The sequence below is a fragment of the Zea mays genome, chromosome 2 (assembly GCF_902167145.1).
Source record: "Zea mays cultivar B73 chromosome 2, Zm-B73-REFERENCE-NAM-5.0, whole genome shotgun sequence".
Lineage (NCBI taxonomy): Eukaryota > Viridiplantae > Streptophyta > Magnoliopsida > Poales > Poaceae > Zea > Zea mays.
In genome coordinates, this window is record NC_050097.1 from 185,855,973 (window position 1) to 185,873,740 (window position 17,768).

At 46.5% G+C, this 17,768-nt stretch overlaps 1 protein-coding gene across 6 annotated transcripts; it reads right to left on the reverse strand.

The window, feature by feature from the left end:
* Positions 1 to 1,131: 1,131 nt before the first annotated feature.
* On the reverse strand, positions 1,132 to 16,418 carry LOC100304227 (uncharacterized). 6 transcript variants are annotated; one of them, XM_020547817.2, is made up of 13 exons: positions 16,324 to 16,418; positions 16,067 to 16,237; positions 7,463 to 7,556; positions 7,132 to 7,321; positions 5,846 to 5,948; positions 4,454 to 4,557; positions 3,814 to 3,886; positions 3,566 to 3,732; positions 2,654 to 3,344; positions 2,355 to 2,563; positions 1,977 to 2,271; positions 1,808 to 1,891; positions 1,132 to 1,728 (listed from the first exon to the last, which is right to left on the reverse strand). In XM_020547817.2, exons 6-13 carry the CDS (start codon positions 4,462 to 4,464, stop codon positions 1,507 to 1,509), a joined length of 1,752 nt encoding a protein of 583 aa, XP_020403406.1. In that variant the 5' UTR covers positions 4,465 to 4,557; positions 5,846 to 5,948; positions 7,132 to 7,321; positions 7,463 to 7,556; positions 16,067 to 16,237; positions 16,324 to 16,418; the 3' UTR covers positions 1,132 to 1,506. The 6 variants fall into 6 exon arrangements, with proteins under 6 accessions (XP_020403406.1, XP_035820760.1, XP_008668208.1 ...); XM_035964867.1 differs by adding an exon at positions 5,400 to 5,473 and having other exon boundaries at positions 16,067 to 16,418; XM_008669986.3 differs by lacking the exon at positions 4,454 to 4,557.
* Between the last annotated feature and the right edge of the window lie 1,350 nt (positions 16,419 to 17,768).

A 17,768-nucleotide genomic window follows, 5' to 3' on the forward strand; every position in this document is an offset into this window, starting at 1 on the left:
ATTTTAGGGTTTTGCTTTACATGGGACCTCAAGCCGAATCCGCTATACTTTGGAAAAGATCAAGGTTTAGCGAGGAGAAAAGGGAAAAGGAAAGGGTAACGCCTGAATTTGGTGAGGGAAAAGAAGAAAAAAATTCTACCCCCCAAATTCAGGGCGTTACATTTATGTAGGAGACAAGGAAATCACTTGGGAGTACTACCTTGATATAGATGAAGTGAAGCATACAATAAGGTCGAAGAAACTCATGAGAGAGAAGATGTTGTGTGGATCTCATATCATCGATTCGTACATTAAAAAACACATACAGAAGATGTGTAGTTTTGCCGAAGAACTGGGTTTTAATAGCCTGATGCATGTTGAGCGCAGGAAAAAGAAGGTGCCTAACGAGAAGAGAGCACATGGCGCTAGGAAAATCGAGGCGACTAGAGCCAAGGAGCATATGTTGGACAATCTTGTTGGTCATATTGTGCTAGTGAGCGAGACAAAGATGTGTTATTTTTTCTCCCAAATTGTATTTGTGGTGTCGTTGCTGATTACTTGTCTTCATTTACTTGCAGAGATCGAATGCATCAGGAAGCATATCACAAAGGAGACACATGCAAGATACGTGGAGAAAATGGTAGAGATAGAGTTATTGGCGGAGGAGAAAGACGACACTTCAAGGTTGAGTGAGCTCCTGGCGCTAGCTAAGGCTAGATTACTTCTGGAAGAGGACAAGTTTATGTCTCAGACCATCGATGAAGTAGAGGCCGCTTATTACAAGCAAAAGGCCAATGAAGCACATGATGAGGACGAGTTAATATCCTAGGCTATAGATATGGCGGCTTACTACAAGAGAAAGGTCAAGGAAGAAAATGTAGGTCAATCAAGCAAGTGGAACAATATTATGATTACGGATTGTGGGACGGATGACACAGATGACGAGTTAATTACTGATTATATTTTAGATTGATTTCACTACTCATGTGTTTCTAGTACCATTGTATTTTTTATTTTTTGTTTCATTGTATTGTACTCTTGAATAATTCCTAATCACAAAAAAATCGCAAAACTTTACCTTTTTAAACTATCTCCAGCAGTTTACCTTGTGCCCATATTAAAACTCCATTATACGAACAGTGCAATCTACAGTGCAGAACAACAGCTAAAGTATGGATAGACTACTGGACATGGTTTTAGTAACATCCACAATTATAAAAAAAACTAATATGATATGAGCATATATATCTCTAAATAGCGCATCACACAACTAGATCAAACAAAGTGCATACCACAGATAATCTATATCATCAACCAAAGTGTACAACGCAGAAAGTCTATATCGTCATCCATAGTCCATAGCACAAAAAAGCCAAAGCAGAAGACATGCACCATCATGTTTCCCTCGCATCCTTCTAGTTACCGTTGCCCTTGGCCCCAAGAGCGTTGATGCCTGGGGTGTTAGGGTTGCGCGATCGTCGCCATCGTCTGCGTGGTATAGGCTGTGAAGGTTGTCTTAGGAGCATCCTATGGTCCAATCTTGTCGAGAGGAATCTTAATGTCATCCTCGTCCTCCTTGTGGCTCGCAAACGCATCTCGTGTCGTACGTGACGAGCCCTGTGCAACGGTGATAGCTCCAAGTCCTAGCGAGGTGTCACCATGGTGCTGCAGAGTATGTTGTATGTTAACTACGGCGCTAATCCTGCAACCACAACGAGCAGCAGCACAACGTAGGCGACGTGATAGCCTCTGTTGTTCAAAAGCTAGTTAGCCACCAAGGTTTCAACATTAACTTTATAGTGATGTTAGGGTAATATTTAGTACTTACTGAGAGAAAGGCAAGTGTCCTGTCGTCAGAAGTGGTCTTAGAGAAATGCTCGATGTCGACCACAGACTGCATCATGGAGTTGCCCTGCGCACAAGATAAAACATGAGATAGAACCAACAAAAGGTATGACAATCTATTTACAAAAATTAAAATAGAGAAGAATAAGTACCACTCTATCTAGGATTGGTGCAGCCTCCACGTGTGTCCCATGCCGAGTAACTAGGTCATAGGATGTGTCTTCGTCATCTGAAGACTCTAGTTCGGCGTAGTCCGCTGATGTCCACTGGCCCTTCAACTTGCACCGAGTTACACCGACATACCAAGAGATGTACTCGCGAAAGTTGTAGTTGGTGTGGGACTGATCGCTCTGGTAGAGGAGGTCATGCATTTGGTCCCATTCGTCAATGTACACTTGGTGGTGCGCCTCAAAGTCAGTGATCTTCTTCTGCTTTTGGCGGTCGAACCTGAAAATGGGAAACATCTCTTATGATATTGGATTGCACATTTCACATAAGAGTTAGAGAAGAAAGAGAATGAAGACACTTACTTGTGGAGTTCTACCGATGTCGAGAAGGGCTCCACAGGGAACTCCTGACGTAGACCGAACTGGCGTGCTACTCTATGAGGCAAGTGGTACTCAACGGCATAGAAACAAATCAGTGGACACCTTAATAAATAAATGTCTTCATCTGTCGTGCACGCGGAGCTCAACTGAATGTGTGGCAACGGTGGCTCATCATATGGTTGCCAGCTAACCTGAAAACAGAAAAACATTTGCAGGTTATATTTATAGGGCCAACGACATACTAACCAAGTTAAAAGACATACTAAATACAAACAACTCACCATCGACGGTGTAAGTGCGTCCAGCTCGTTTGAGTACTCGACGTAGGCGCGCTGGTGACGTGCGAACGGAGCCTGGACCTGGTCCCAACGGTAAGCCGCCGTCGGTCGTAGTCGCAAGCCGACGACGTCGAACCAAGGTCGAGGAGCAAACTCAATAGGGCGACCAACCGGTAGGTGCGACCACATCCACAACTGGAGTAGGTACACGCAACCGCCTAAACTTGCGTTCTTTGCCGTCCGACGACAAGCCTCACAAAGTTGTCTGTACAGGAAGGATAGCACTGCAGAAGCCCAGCTGTAGCCTCCTGCCATGTCCCAATCAGTGAGGCAAGGAAGGAACATCCAGGACGCGCTATCACCCGTCGCGTCTGGAAAAAGGACGGAGCCAAACAAGTGTAGGACCCAAGCTCGGCAGTAGTAGCTAACCGTCTGGTCATCTGCTGCAGCTGGACACTCCCCGAACGACTGCCTAAGCCAGGCGAGAGAAACCCCAGATGTGTGGCTACCTGGTGTGTCTGTGGGAACCTCCCTTCCAAGAAAGGCCTCGACTCTCTGTCTCCAGCCACCGGGCGCTGCCTGACCGGTCACTGGACGCCCACGAATACTGAGACCAAGTTGCTTCTGGCTGTCTCGCAGTGTCACGGTCATCTCGCCGCAAGGAAGATGGAAAGTGTGAGTCTCCGGCCGCCACCTGTGCAAACACAAACAAATAATAAGTCAGTATTAATATGTCAAAACCTTATCTCTAACTAAAGTATTTTGTGTTTCATATGTTTATTACTTAATAAGTGATGAAATGTAGGATTACATCATTAGATCAATGTGTCCCATTATTACACCAAACACATGAGCAGGGATATATGATGAACAGGAACCAAAGAATGTATTGCAAAAAAATGTTTCTGACGTTACCTATCGACCAAAGCTGTGATCGCCGCAATGTTGATTGTGGGCAACCCGCGGCGAACCTGGAACGATACGACGTCCAAGCCAGCCCTCTCAAGGAGAGGAGTGTACCTGTCGTCGTACCGCATGTCTAGAAACCTGTCATGGGTCCTGGACCGCAGAACGGGCAACACCTAGCAATAAGATTTATTTGATTAGACAAACGGCAGTTACATTTAGTATTCTCAAATTTAATAAATGGACTCAGCCATTACCTGCCCTTCTGCGATGAGTCGTCCCCTATGGTGCTCGTCATAGTGAGGGTCCAACAAGTGGAACTGTGTTGTCCTACAAAATAAGAAAAATATACCGTTAGTACATTGTAAAAATGTAAATAATTATAACAACAATTCAGACGTACTTGGGGCGAGAAGTAAAGTGGCACTGCGACGAACTCAAGGCGGGGAGCGGCGAACGAGGCGACTATGCGCAAGGGCCAAGGGTGAGGTTAGGGGGCGAGGCGGCGAGCAAGCTTAGGGTCGGGACGGTGTGGGCGAGCTTGAGGTTGAGGCAACGGGCAAGCTTAGGGCCGAGACGGTGTAGGCGAGCTCTAGGCTTAGGGCGTGGGTGCGGCAAAGGACCGGGGGCGCGGCGACCAGGTCAAGGTGCGACGACAGCTGAGAACGGGGGTGGGCGAGGAGAACGGCGTAGGGGCGAGGTGCTGCGACGGTGTTGCGACAATGGCGGTTAGCACGGCGACGCAGTGGAAGAAGCTAGCACGGGGGAAGAGGAAGCACACACAGGGCAATATTGCCGAGCTTAACGCCATAGATCTCAGCGTCAAGATTTATGGTGCCGAGCTAGGTGTCACGACGGGCGCCAGTGCAGCACAGATCAGCACTGCTGGAACGGTACCTCGATGCCATAACTCACGTCGCCGAGACGTGTTACATTGACGTCGTGGCTTGTGGCGCCGAGCTAAGGGTCCAAAAACGATAATATGTCGTCCAGGGGGCAAACTTAAAAATTTACAAAAAAAAAGTGTTAACTTATAAAAAATCGGTGGACAAGTCACCTTGCAAATGAATATGAGCAGTAACCATAATAACCAGCTTATCATGGGCAGTTACGAATTACTCAACGCAGAATCACACAAATGAGTGAATGACATATGACGGCCTCTAACCACATTTCAGTCATTTTAAGGATGCTACCATAGGATGGTAAGAGGAAAGCTACGTATCATTATATTATCATTATATTAAGAAGAAAAATTGTGAGGTTTAAAGAAACCTCGAACAACTCCACACAAAATTCACGCCCTAACCTAGAAACTTTACAAAAGAAATAACTGAACCCTTGACCTACTAGACCCAAAAAACAGAGCTCACTGATTGGAAAACAACTATTACGAAAGGTGGAGCTCACCATGATCCAATTGATGAGCACACTAATGCTAGGTTGGGGCCTATTGAAAACACAACTATTACGATGATTCCAAACAGCCCAAGCCCGCTATATGATTAGTGAATCAGCCCCTTATCTGTTAGTCCATCAAGGGCCATATTAGCTCCTTCCCACCATTCATCAAATAAAGAAGAATCATGACTGGGAGTAAGGCACTGCAGCACGACAAAACACAGGGTGATGAACCAAGCTTCCCCCGTTGTGGTACTGGTAAGCATATACTGGCTCGAAAAGAAAAAGGACAATAAAAAATGCCCCCGTTGTGGTTTGCCTTAACTAGAAATTCCAGATATTTTGACCCGCTTTTTCTAACTGATTATAGTCTTATTCCTCAAACTACACTGACGAGGACTTGATTCGTTTAGTCTTAGGAATAATGCTGCTTTATTCTCACCTTTGTTTGTATGTTTGTACTTTCAGCCATCTAGATTGGATAGAGCTTTATAGTGTTCACCTGTCAATCTATTTCTAGCGATGAAAGACAGAAAGTCAGAAACTTGCAGATAGCCTCTACTCATGGAACTTCAGTTGATTTCCCAGTTCGGGGTTAAGCTTGTGTGGTGAGTTAATGCAGCTAGCGTGTTTTTCATTAGTCATGACATTATCACACTCCAGCATTGGCATAATATCTCTCAAAATTAAAATGCACCGTAAACGATATTGTGTGCAATATTATGTATGAATCACCATTTTTTAAAATATATATATACAAATAAATAGTGCACCGCTGGATATTGGGCAGATATTATAACCTCTGGTAACATAATGCACAGCATGCTATAAATATTAGAAGTACATGTACATTTAATTTAGTATTCATCAGTTAGTAGGGAAACTCACATTCTGTTATGCGGAGGTCCTTGTTCTTCAAAGTCATATGATGGTTCTTTCCAGCCAATTGCCTTGCATATTTTTGTCAGTCTCGAGATTGCAGGTTCGTTACCTGTATAACCTCTGAATTTCAGTAAAACAATTATACAACCTCTGAATTTCAGTAAAACAATAGTTTAGATAGAGGAAAAAAACGAAACCGAGTTTTAGATATTTAGTTAAGAAGCAAGAATACTGATGCATATATATCCTCAAGTTCATGCTATAGCTCCTGGCCAACTTTTAAAAATGGAAGAAATTAACGGAAATGTGGCATGTTCCTGGACAACTTTTAAAAATGGAAGATATTAACGCAAATATGGCGAAAGGGCCTCTAGCATAGCGGTTAAAGGCTTCCGAGTGGCACCTTCAAGTCCCGGGTTCAATTCCACGCGGGGGCGAATTTTTCAGCTTAGTTAAAAAATCCCCTCGTGCCCCCATCCGCTTTCGGGTTACGAGGTCCTGTGTGCCACCTTTCGGTTGGGCCGCTGCAGAGTGGATGGTTGACACCGGCCCGTTAGTGATGGGGGCTAGGGTTTAGAGATTTTCTCGGTCGGAACCATTGTTTCGGTCTCTTCTTAATATAATACTGGGAGGGTGGTCATTCCCTCCCTGGCCAAATTTTTATTAACGCAAATATGGCCTGTTCGGTTTGCAACTCCAGTGAGCCAAACAAAAATTTGGAAATGTCAAAACTACAATGTTTGGTTTGAGGCCATGTCAATTTTTGTGCAGGTTAAATGTATGTATGGAGAAGATTGAGTGTTTAGATTAAGGTCGTGTTTAAATTTGTTGAAACTTATAGTGTGAAATGTGAGGTCCATGTCATAAATGTTTTTTAGTCAAAATATAGGCAAGCGGGATCTTGTTTTGTAGATTTAATTGCATTGAATACTATACTGAAGACAGATCTCAAAACTAATTATGGTTTAAAAACTATTGCCATTTAAAATTTAGTAATCACAAAATTCAAGAATTAGTATAACCAAACTCCTGCTGGCATATCATCCATGCAATGTACAGATGAACAAGCCAGACTCAGGCTACCATTTCACTTGCCCAAGAAATGCCCCACTCGGCATGGCGTAGATTTATTTGGCACCACCAATGTTTGACCTTGAAGCAAATGCTGGCCCATGTTGGTTGGTTTGCTAGGGATAGGGCTCACATCGAAACAGGCCCACAAAGCCTAATTGTGTAATTGCCGTTTAGTACGTAATCAAATTGAAAAGATATATCAGAAACATGATCCTTACTGCAACTATTCCCTTGACCAGAGTTCTGTGCTGCATATCTAGTGAGCACATCCATGGGATCCTTGCCAGTAGAATCTTCAACTGAAAGACCATCTGGCACTTTGTTCTCCATGTCAAATACTTCAATTTTCTGTTGTAGTTGAACAATGGAACCTGGAAGTTCAGTCCTCCTGCGCTTGACTAACAAATCCTACAAACAGGACAACTGACATCATCAGAACACAAACACAGATTTAATCCACAGAGAGAAAAATTAAACATGATCATGTAGCAGTGGATTTGAAAGGAGGATGAGAAAAATGTGTGCAAGAGTTTTTTTGCCAACTTTTACATTTCCATCTTCTAACTTCACTTCCTCCTTGACTTGCATGCCACTGGACTTATTCTTCCTGGGAGGCTCCATAACCACTGAATGGAGAGTAGCCCTGACAAGTTAAATCGTTACTAGTTAGCTATATGTTTCTGTTATAACAAAAGTATCCACTATAGTAAAGTTTAGTGGAAAAAGACGTAAAATTCATTATTAACACTGTTAATTGGGCGCAAGAGAGTTGTACTTTATCTTAGTAATGATACCTCACCAACACAGACTAGAAAAATTGCATGTTTCAATAGCAAATTGTTTGGATCTATCATCTAGAAAACATCCTACCTACTGGTCATGCATATTGTATAAAGGATAGCATGCATGGTGCACAGTAAAGGCACCCGAAACAGATTAAGGGGGTGTTTGGGAACAAAGTTTTTCTGCAGTTTTGTAAGAATACTGCAGTATTCTCAAATACTGCAGTATTATATACAGAATGGTGTTTGGCAAGTTTGCTAAAATCTCTGTTTTCAAAACTGAAGTATTGCAAATACTATAGTTGTTTTAAGGTATTCTAAACTTAGGTCTGGACCTCAGTTTCCAAAACTGTGGTATTGTAAACTGCAGTATTGTCATGACTAAAGTATACTATAGTATTTCAAAAACTGTGGTTTTCAAAAACTTTGTACCCAAACAGGGCCTAAATAGCTATAGAGTGCAAATTTGCCACACCACAGCTATATTACCACCTACTCAACACGAGTTATGTTTATCGTATGGTGTGCCATTCATTGACAGAGCTAGTACAAAAGTATTCTGTTCAGAACACGTGAAAGTTTTGCAAGGATTTGACAAAAAGAGAAGGCCTTTCATAAACCAACTTAACTTTTATCGACCTTATAAGCCATGGGATAAAGAAATTAGAAATGATCATGTGCGTGTGGGGAGGGGAGGGTGTTAGTATCAACAAAATTGCACTGCAGATTACTTGTAACAGTAGTGATGACAGAACATTTTTCCATAGACAAAAACTAACAAATTTGTTAGATTACCTAGATTACCCGTCTAGGGTTTGGGGTCTTCCCCATGTACATCTCACCCCTTGTGTAATGAGCCAGGCCCAATTACACAAGTCTATTAATACACCTCACCCAACCCTGATTAGGGTTATGGGTTCACATTCCAATATGGTATCAGAACGGGAGGCGTTGTTGTCGAACTCGCGGCCATTGTCACACTGCAGAGCACGGACCGGGCGACGAAACTGAGTGGATACCCAGGCGAAGAAGTGTGTGAGGGTGGGGAATGTGTCAGACTTCAGTCGAAGCGGGAAAGTCCAGAGAAAGTGGGAAAAATCATCCAAAATCACCAAATAGTATTTATAACCAGAAAGACTGAGTACAGGGGAGGTCCAAAGATCACAGTGAACCAGGTCAAAAGCCTGCTCAGCCCGAGAAGAAGTAGTAAATGGGAGACGGGTATGTCGACCTAACTGACAAGCATGACAGAGACCCTCAAAATGTCCCCTACTACATGAAGGATCTAGACTACTGGTGATCTTGGTCATGACGTCGGGTCCAGGATGGTCGAGACGACGATGCCAAGTGGTGGAGGAGGTAGTGGAGACCAGGACGGGAGGTGGAGACACGCCGGCGGTGGAGGGCTGGAGCGTGTAGAGCGGTCCCGAGCTGTCACAGCGGGCGAGAGGGGTCCTGGTGGCCAGATCCTTCACAGAAAAACCAGTGGGGTCAAACTCAATGGAACAGGAGTTGTCAGTGGTGAATCGACGGACAGAAAGAAGATTGTGAGTGATGTGGGGAGCTACGAGAACATCGTTGAGGTAAAACGGCCCAGGGAGAACCGAGGCACCTACTGAGGTGACTGGCAGAGTGGAACCGTTTCCAATGACGATCGAGGATGGGTGAGAGAAAAGGGGGGGATGAGAGCGAGAGAGCGTGCCTGCAGTGGGAGTGGTGTGGTATGAGGCACCAGAGTCGATCACCCAGTCGGAGGAAGGAGGTGTCATCGCCATGGTGCTGAAAGCAGCGGCGAGGGAGGCGTTGTCCCAACCGCCAGCCGGCGGGGACCAAGTCGTCGAGGTGGGGGTCCCCGAGGGCAGGAACGTGTGCGGAGCCTGGGGCACGACGGGCACACCGTAAGGAGGCGTCGGGGGCATGCCGTAGTGAGGTGCAGTCAGGAGGGCTGGCGCAGAGGGACGGGAGGCACTCGGTGCCTGGCCCGGCCACATGGCGATGGTCCCGGTCCAGGGGTTGTAGAAGGACGGCCACGCGTGGCCGCCACCCTGGCCGGAGGGACCACCACGAGAGGGTCCGCCACCCCCACGGCCTCCCTTGCGGGAGCGACGACCTCCGTCGGTCGAGGAAGCCGGACGAGTGGCCGCCGGGACGGCGGGTGGAGGGCGGGTAGGAGCCCCGGTCGACGGAGGACGGGTGGCCGGGCCCCCCGAAGGCGGCTGATCGCTGGTAGGAGCGCTATAGAGAGCCGAGGCAGGAGTGGGCGCCTCATTCGCCATGGTGAGCTCCTCGAGGAGAAGCTCGTTCCGCACGGCGTGGAAGGTGGGGAAGGGCACGCTCCTCTTGATGAGAGCCTTCAGGTGGCCGTAGCGGGGGCTGAGGCCACGCAGGAGGTTCAGCACCAAGATACGATCGGCAACGGGCTCGCCGAGGTCGCGGAGAGAGTCAGCCAGGCCCTTCATCTGGCGGCAGTATTCTCCCACGGAGAGGTCCCCCTGAGAGAACAGGTGGAACTAGGCGTCGAGGTGGAGCGCCCGAGCATCCTGATTCCCGAGGAACTGGTCCTCGAGAGCGAGCCACGCCTAGCGCGCAGTGTCCGCCTGGTCGCGGATGATGTCCTGTAGCTCAACGGTGATGGTGCCGTGGAGCCACGAGAGGACAACGATGTCCATGAGGCACCAGGAGCGAGGCGGCGGAGCGTCGTGGTCGACGAGGACGTGATCGTCGAGGACGAACCGCCGCAGCGTGAGAAGGACCTGTCCTCGCCAACGGGGGTAGTGGGAAGACGCCGGATCCAACACCACGGACACAAGGGCCCGGATGTTGTGTAGTCCAACGGCTTGGGCGTGGAGAGCAGCGATGAGGTCGGCGTCGAGGTCAGAGGCGAGGGGGTCCTCCGGGGGTTCCACAGGGGCGGCCGACGGGCGACCGAGGAGGCGCTGCGTGGTGGCCATCTAGGTGGTCAGAGCGGCACCCAGGGCACGCTCTCTCTCCAGGGCGAGGGAGGCGACGCGCTCGCGCTCCCGCGAGGCCGTCACAGCGGCCTGGATCGTAGCGAGGGTGTCGACGAGCGGGGAGTCGGTGGTGGGGAGTGCGGAGGGCGCGACGGCGTGGCTCCAGGTGGGTGAAGCGAGGGTGGGAAAGCCCGGCGGGGATCCTCGACGCAGGGTCAGCGGGGGAACGGCGGGGAGCGGCCCGAGGCCGACGATGTAGGGGGGCCCTCCATGGGCGAGCTCGCTGCTGATCGCAGCGGGGGCGATGGGGCCGGTGGCGGTAGTGGTGATGTCGTCCATGGCGGGCGTCGGGGCGTCGAGCCGGCGGGCGGCGCGGTCGCGCGGCTGTTACGCAGCGCGGGCGTCGCGGCCGGGTCCTGGCGCGTCGTTCCTTGGGCAGGGCGCGGTGCACGGGGTCGGGCGGGAGGTGCGGCCGTCGGGTGCAGAGCTCGGCGCTGGCGTCCTCGGATCCTCCTGGTGCGCGGGCGTCGGGTCCTCGGCGCGGGTCGCAGGGGCGGCAGTCGGGGCGCCAGGTCTTGGTTGCACAGCGGCCTGGCTTGGCGCGGTCGACCAGGCGCAGTCGGGCGGACCGTCGTGGCGGCGCGAGTTGAGCGGCGTCGGGCGCGCGGCGGCGGTCGAGCGGCGGCTGCGGGAGCGGCGGCTCGGGTTGAGCAGGCTTCGGGGGCGCGGCTCTGGGCGCGACGCGACAGCGGCTGGCAGCCCTGGCGGCGCTCGGCGGTGGGGAAGGAGGGAGAAGAGGAGCCGGCGGCTGGCGGCTGGGAGGAGGGTGGGAAAAAACCCCCACCACACTGCAGTTCGCCGACATCTTCACCAAGGGGTTACCGTCGAGTGTATTTTTAGACTTTCGATCCAGTCTCAACATCTGTACAGGATAGAGTTGCGACTGCGGGGGGGTGTTAGATTACCTAGATTACCCGTCTAGGGTTTGGGGTCTTCCCCATGTAATTACCATCTCACCCCTTGTGTAATGGGCCAGGCCCAATTACACAAGTCTATTAATACACCTCACCCAACCCTGATTAGGGTTATGGGTTCACATTCCAATAAAATTGACAACTGCGCTAAAGCAGATGGTCGTTACAATCCTTACAGAGTAAGCCGTTGTAAGCTCTACTGAGCGACATACTGCAAGAGTGGGTGACAACAAAATATTGCACGTGCAGGTAAAGAACTATGTAATTCTGTATGGATATAGAACAAATGCAATTTCTGGCAGTCCTGGCTTGTGCATTCAACCCCCAAACTTTCCTAGTTAGGCCTTGTTCACGAACCCTAGCCACTAGATGCATAAGAACTCATAGGTTATACTTTCAGGGTTGGATGGGATCATGGGAACGCCAATAGGGCGATTTAACTTAACTTCAAGGTGGCGAGGTAGAGCGGCGATGGCCTTTTCCTTTACTGACAGCATAGAAGATAGATCGGACCTCATGAATAGTGTAAGAGAGAGGAGGTTACGTCGAACCTTGGTTCGTGTGTCGGCCCTCTCCCTTTTTATATACGTAGTGTGAAAGGGGGCACAACTATAAGGTTGTTGCGCCCTCGATCAGGGCACAGAGTTAGAGTCTGATTCGATCCTTTGACAGAATCGGATAAGATCAACCTAACATCCTCCCTCTTGGGGTGTGTTTAGTTTGGCTTTGGCTTTTGCCCCCTAAAAGCTAAAAGCCAAACCAAAGGGCTAGATACAGAAAGCAGCTTTTTCTAAAAGCCAACTTTCTCGCAGTGTAAAACTGAAAGCACATCTGGACCTATTTTTTGCGACTTTTGGATGGAACTGTGAAAATATATATGGAAAAAAATTTAGCGGCTTTTAGTGGTTTTCACCAAACGGTTTTTATCTTTTTATCAGTTCACAACCCACAGCAGTTTTTTTCACACCTCACAGCCCACAGCAGCTTTTTTCACAGCCACAACAACTTTTTTCACAACCACAGCCCAACCAAACAGACCCTTGATCTCATCCTTACTCGCTTATACTTAAAACTTACTTTCTTATGTACTTAATTTTTTTAACTTACAAATCTCACTCCGCAATAGATTAGTACACCAAGGCCAAGATGTTATATCAATTTGCTATACGCTACTGAACTCAATGACTATAATGTCTCTATCTCAAAGCAGAGGACTTAATCTTGACAAAGATGGTTGTATTAATGACCCCTTAATTTAGAATGGTGCTTCATTAAACCCATGTTAACTATTTGTTTTCTGAACATGCTGAGTGGAAACCCTTTAGTGAATTCACGAGCATTTGCTTTGTATTTATATGCTCAAGTTCAGTTTTTTTATCCTGGACTTTTTTCTTTACGACGTAATACTTAATGTCAATGTGTTTGGCAGCAACACTTGACTTATTATAGGAGTAACATGTTTGTTGGTTTATAACGTAGTATAGCTTCAGTGGTTTTGATATATTGTCTACCACTTTTAAACCCAGTACAGACTTCTTAAGCCACATAGCCTATCAGTATCATGTTGGCTTATAACATGCAATAAAATCAGCATACATTGTCAACGACGCAATGATTGTTTGTTTTGAGCTTTTCCACGATACAGCTCCTCCTGGAGTGTGAATATGTATCCTGACATGAACTTTCTATCTTCTTCACACCCCACATAATCTAAATTTGAGTATCCTATAATTTCAAGGCTACTCGATTTTTTGTATGTTAAAATGATGCCTTTTGTACCTTGCAAATATCGTAAGACTCTTAATGGTTTTGCAGTGCTCTATCCCTGGATTCTTCTGAAATCTATCAAGCATCCAGTTATGAATAGCAAGTCAGGTCGAGTACATATCTAAGGATACATGCTTCTGACAGCTGAAGCATATAGAAATGATTTTATTTGATCAATCTCATATTGGTTCCTATGGCCTCGATCACTCTCCAACTTATCGCCCTTGATTGGTAGAGCAGGTGTGGGGTTACACGCATGCGTATTAAAAATTTTAAGAGCATTTTGTATATATGCATTTTGCGATAAACCTAATACCACTTTCTTTCTGTCTTGGTGAATCTCAATTCCCAAGACATAAGATGCATCTTCAAGATCTTTCCTATCTACGAGGACAGAAAACTTTTGATCTCTAATAGTAGGTTCTTATCATTGTTGGCTAACATGATATCATCCACATATAGCACGAGAAAGATGAATCTCTCATTCTTAAATTTTGCAAAAATGCAATTGTCCTCTATTTTTTAAACCCGAAATTGCTAATTATCTTTTAAAATTTGAGGTATCACTGTCTTGACGCTTGCTTTAATCCAGAAATGAACTTTTTTAGACAATGTCCTAGTTTTTCAGACAGCATCCTCTTCCTCTCTATCTCGAGCACTTCCTCTTCCTCCTCGTCTTCTCCCCGGACTTCGATGAGCAAGACTGGACACAACAAACTCCTGTCTCCTGGTGTCGCCCGCGAGGCCCCTTGCCGGTGCGTGCACTCCCCGATGAGGGTGAGCATGCTACCATTGATCAACCTCTCGATGGTGCCCTAAGGGCCTGGGCACAACATCGCGCACTAGACTGACAATCGTGCCACCTTCTTCCTGGGTCGGTGACCAGGTAAGTCCTTACCCTATTTCTCATCTTTGTGTGTGTGCTCGGGATAGTTAGGGTTCGAGGAATCAGGAAAAACCAGTGATGGTTCTTTCTTCCTTTCTTCTGTTTGCTTTTTGGTGGATGAATCCGAGACGTTTAGGATTTTGTTTGGGTTCATGCCTTAAACCGAAGGCTTCGACACATCTAGTATTATAAGGTCTGGACACCAACCTTGCACCAGTACCACTGTTAGACCCTGTAGGACCTTGTACCCGAGCCCTATCTAATAGATGCGTAAAAACTTGTAGGTTATACCTTTGGGATTCAATGGGAACACCATTAGGGTGATGTAGCTCGACTCTGAAGCGACAGTATTTTCTTCACTGGTCGCGTAAGAGATAGATAGGATCTCACAAATAGTGTACAGGAGACGAGGCCACGGTGAACCTTGATTCACGTGCCAGGCATCTCTCTTTTTATATATATACAGTGTGAAAGGATGTCGAGACCATTTGTTGCGCCTCCAATCAGGGCACGGAGTTAGAGTCTAGTTCAGTCCTTTGACCAAAGCGGATGAGATCAACCCAACATCCTAATCGAGAAACCATCAAGGTGTCTGCTCAGCGTCATAGTCTTAAATAGTTACATCAACCAGTCCTTGCCAAAGAAATCTACTCACTCGCAATAAAGAATCAGTCATGCAGATACATAAATCAAACTATGAACGGCGATTTTTTTTCTCGAAGCAAATAGGAAAAAATGAGTGAGTACTATTGCTAAATCAGAATTTATCATCAGAAAAATGATGCGTCAAAAGAAACAGACTGGGGAATATCTCTAAGGCTAGACGACCCTCCTAATTCTTTTTAAAACTGCGCGGGGCGCCCACTAAAGCACCTAATCGAACTACGCGTGGTTAGGTAGGATTAGTGGGGTCCCGCAGCACACAAATCGTCCAACCTACTGAAATAGGGAAAGGGTTTCAGATTTCATTGATTTAGAGTCACAGCAAAGAATAGGTCCAATCCTAGAATGGGCAAATTTAATTATTTGGGTCCCTATACATTGCCGCTCGCCAAAATACCCCACTAACATTGTCAATAGCTAAAATACACCACAGTACATCGGTTCCTCGCTAAATTACCCCATTTTCATTTGTTGTGAGTCCAGTTCTGCTATAGTGCATATTTTACCCCTGTTAAAAACACTTCCCGATTAAACACTATTTGTAGACAACATCACGTAAGCATCTTGCTTCCTGTAACACTAATTAGCCATGCTTCAGGCGCACAAGTAACACTTCCTCTAACACTAATTAGCCATGCTTCAGGCCTGAAGAAAAGGGCTGCAATTGGTTAGATCAGCAGCATAATTTTTTTAGCTTAAATCACCTTTGCTTCTCTAAGTGGGAACTTTGCTTGAACCAGGGAATTTAAGAATGGTCAAACAACTGCTGGCAGGTAGGCAATCCAGCACAAGCTAGCGATAAGTTATTTCTGGCCGAGATCGCAAACCATGCCTACAACCAATTTGTTGATCTGACATACGGGGCAAGATGCGTACGAGATGTTGCGAGCAAACGGTGTTTAACCGGAAGTGTTTAACAAGGGTAAAATAGGCACTACAACAGAACTAGACTCACAACAAATGACAGTGGGGTAATCTAGCAAGAATAAGTTGTATTGTGGGGTATTTTAGCTATTGACAATGTTAGTGGGGTATTTTGGCGAGTGGCAATATATAGGGACCCAAATAAGCAAATCTGGCCCTAGAATAAACCCTAGAACAATCCGTACAGGCGAGTTTCAGTAGCTTACCAGCTAGAGAAGAAACTAGTCGTCAGGCAAGATCGTCGGCAGGGCCGTCACATTAACCCCAGGGGGGGAGGCGACGCAAATCACCAGCGCAGCGGCCCCGAGGCGCAACGAAAAGGGAGCGGGAGGTGGGGAGCACAGATAGATGACGACGGAGAGATAGAACGATGGGGTCTGCAACGAGAGAATGCGTCGGGATTAGAAGGACGGAATGCGACGCATTGGAGTGCACCGAGGAGGAAGAAGGGTTTGGGCTAAACCGCTGAAGTCCAAAGAGCAGATCGCCCGGGTGGAGGAGAGGTGGAGATAGACACAGGAGAAGAGAAACGGACGAGACTGCGAGAACTCGACTGAGAGCATCTCCAACCCATGCTTTAAAGTGGTGTTTTAAAATTAAACTAGTAATAGGTTCGTGACCATGCTTTACCACGAAAGTTAAAAAATTCTATAAAATATAGATACAAAACGATAAACATCATTATAATATATAAAATCCATGTTACAAATTTTATCAATATCGCACAAATTATTTTTAAAGAGTCAATATAGAATTTTTAATGATAGCCAAATATGTCGACAATTGTACACTAATCTAATGTTTTTTAGCGATGATAAGTCTCTGTTGTATGTTTGCAGGAATGATATATCGACACGAATTGTCTTTGTAACTTAACAGGTCAAGCATAAAGTTACTTTGAAGAATCTTTGCTTCCTACACACAAAGACATAAGAGAATAAAACATCAAATTTGTATTATATAATTGCAATGTATGTTTGAACATGAAACAAACGTACTCCACTCACCCTAACAAATTTCATTTGTCTATCATTCCCCCACATGACCATAGCTTGTAGAACGAGGTAGCTAGCATGAATCCTATAGAATAATGTTTAGCCAAACTATGTTATATATAATGGTTTTCATAGAAAAGATTTATGCCGCTGAGAAGGTGGTATGGCGATAAAATGGCATATATAATCCTCATGTGGACATGTATATACATATTGCCTAATTTTCGTGTATTATACATACATGTCTACATAAGGATTATATGTAGATATTATATATTACTACATTGTTGAATGGAACTGTTGGACACCAAAATAAGTGGACGGTCCAACCCTTGGGCCCGGACAGTCCGCCTGTCTCGAGATTAGATTAACTCGGATGTTTTATCCTTATCCCATGCGTGGTTATCTATCTAATCACGTGGGAGTTGTTGGCTATCTCTTAGGAAAAGGTTCAGACCTCCTCCCCTATAAATATAAAGGGGTACGGCCGATTGAGAACCCCCGAACACATTTCAATTGAACCAATTACTTTATTTACTTTTCCTATCCTAGGAGTAGATGTAGCGTAGTTCTAGTTGTAGCCTTCCGCATATCCACCTCCACCCCTATTCGACTCTACATCGTCTAGATCCGTCTTAGGTGGCCTGTCGATCCCAAAACGACCCTAGGATCTCACCCCTCCCGGGGGGCAAGATCTAATTATCCATCCAAGACCTCTTCCCCGAATTGATCTCTTAATTCTTAGGCGACTCCACGTCGTCTAGGGACGCCCCGGGTGACCTGTCGACCCAGAGCACCTTAAGATCTTCTCCCCTAGGGGACGAGATCTAGATTCCAGCAAGGAGGAGGAAGACGACCCTGTTGCTAGGTCGTGGACCGTCCGCGCCACCGCAGAGGACACCGCCAAACGGTA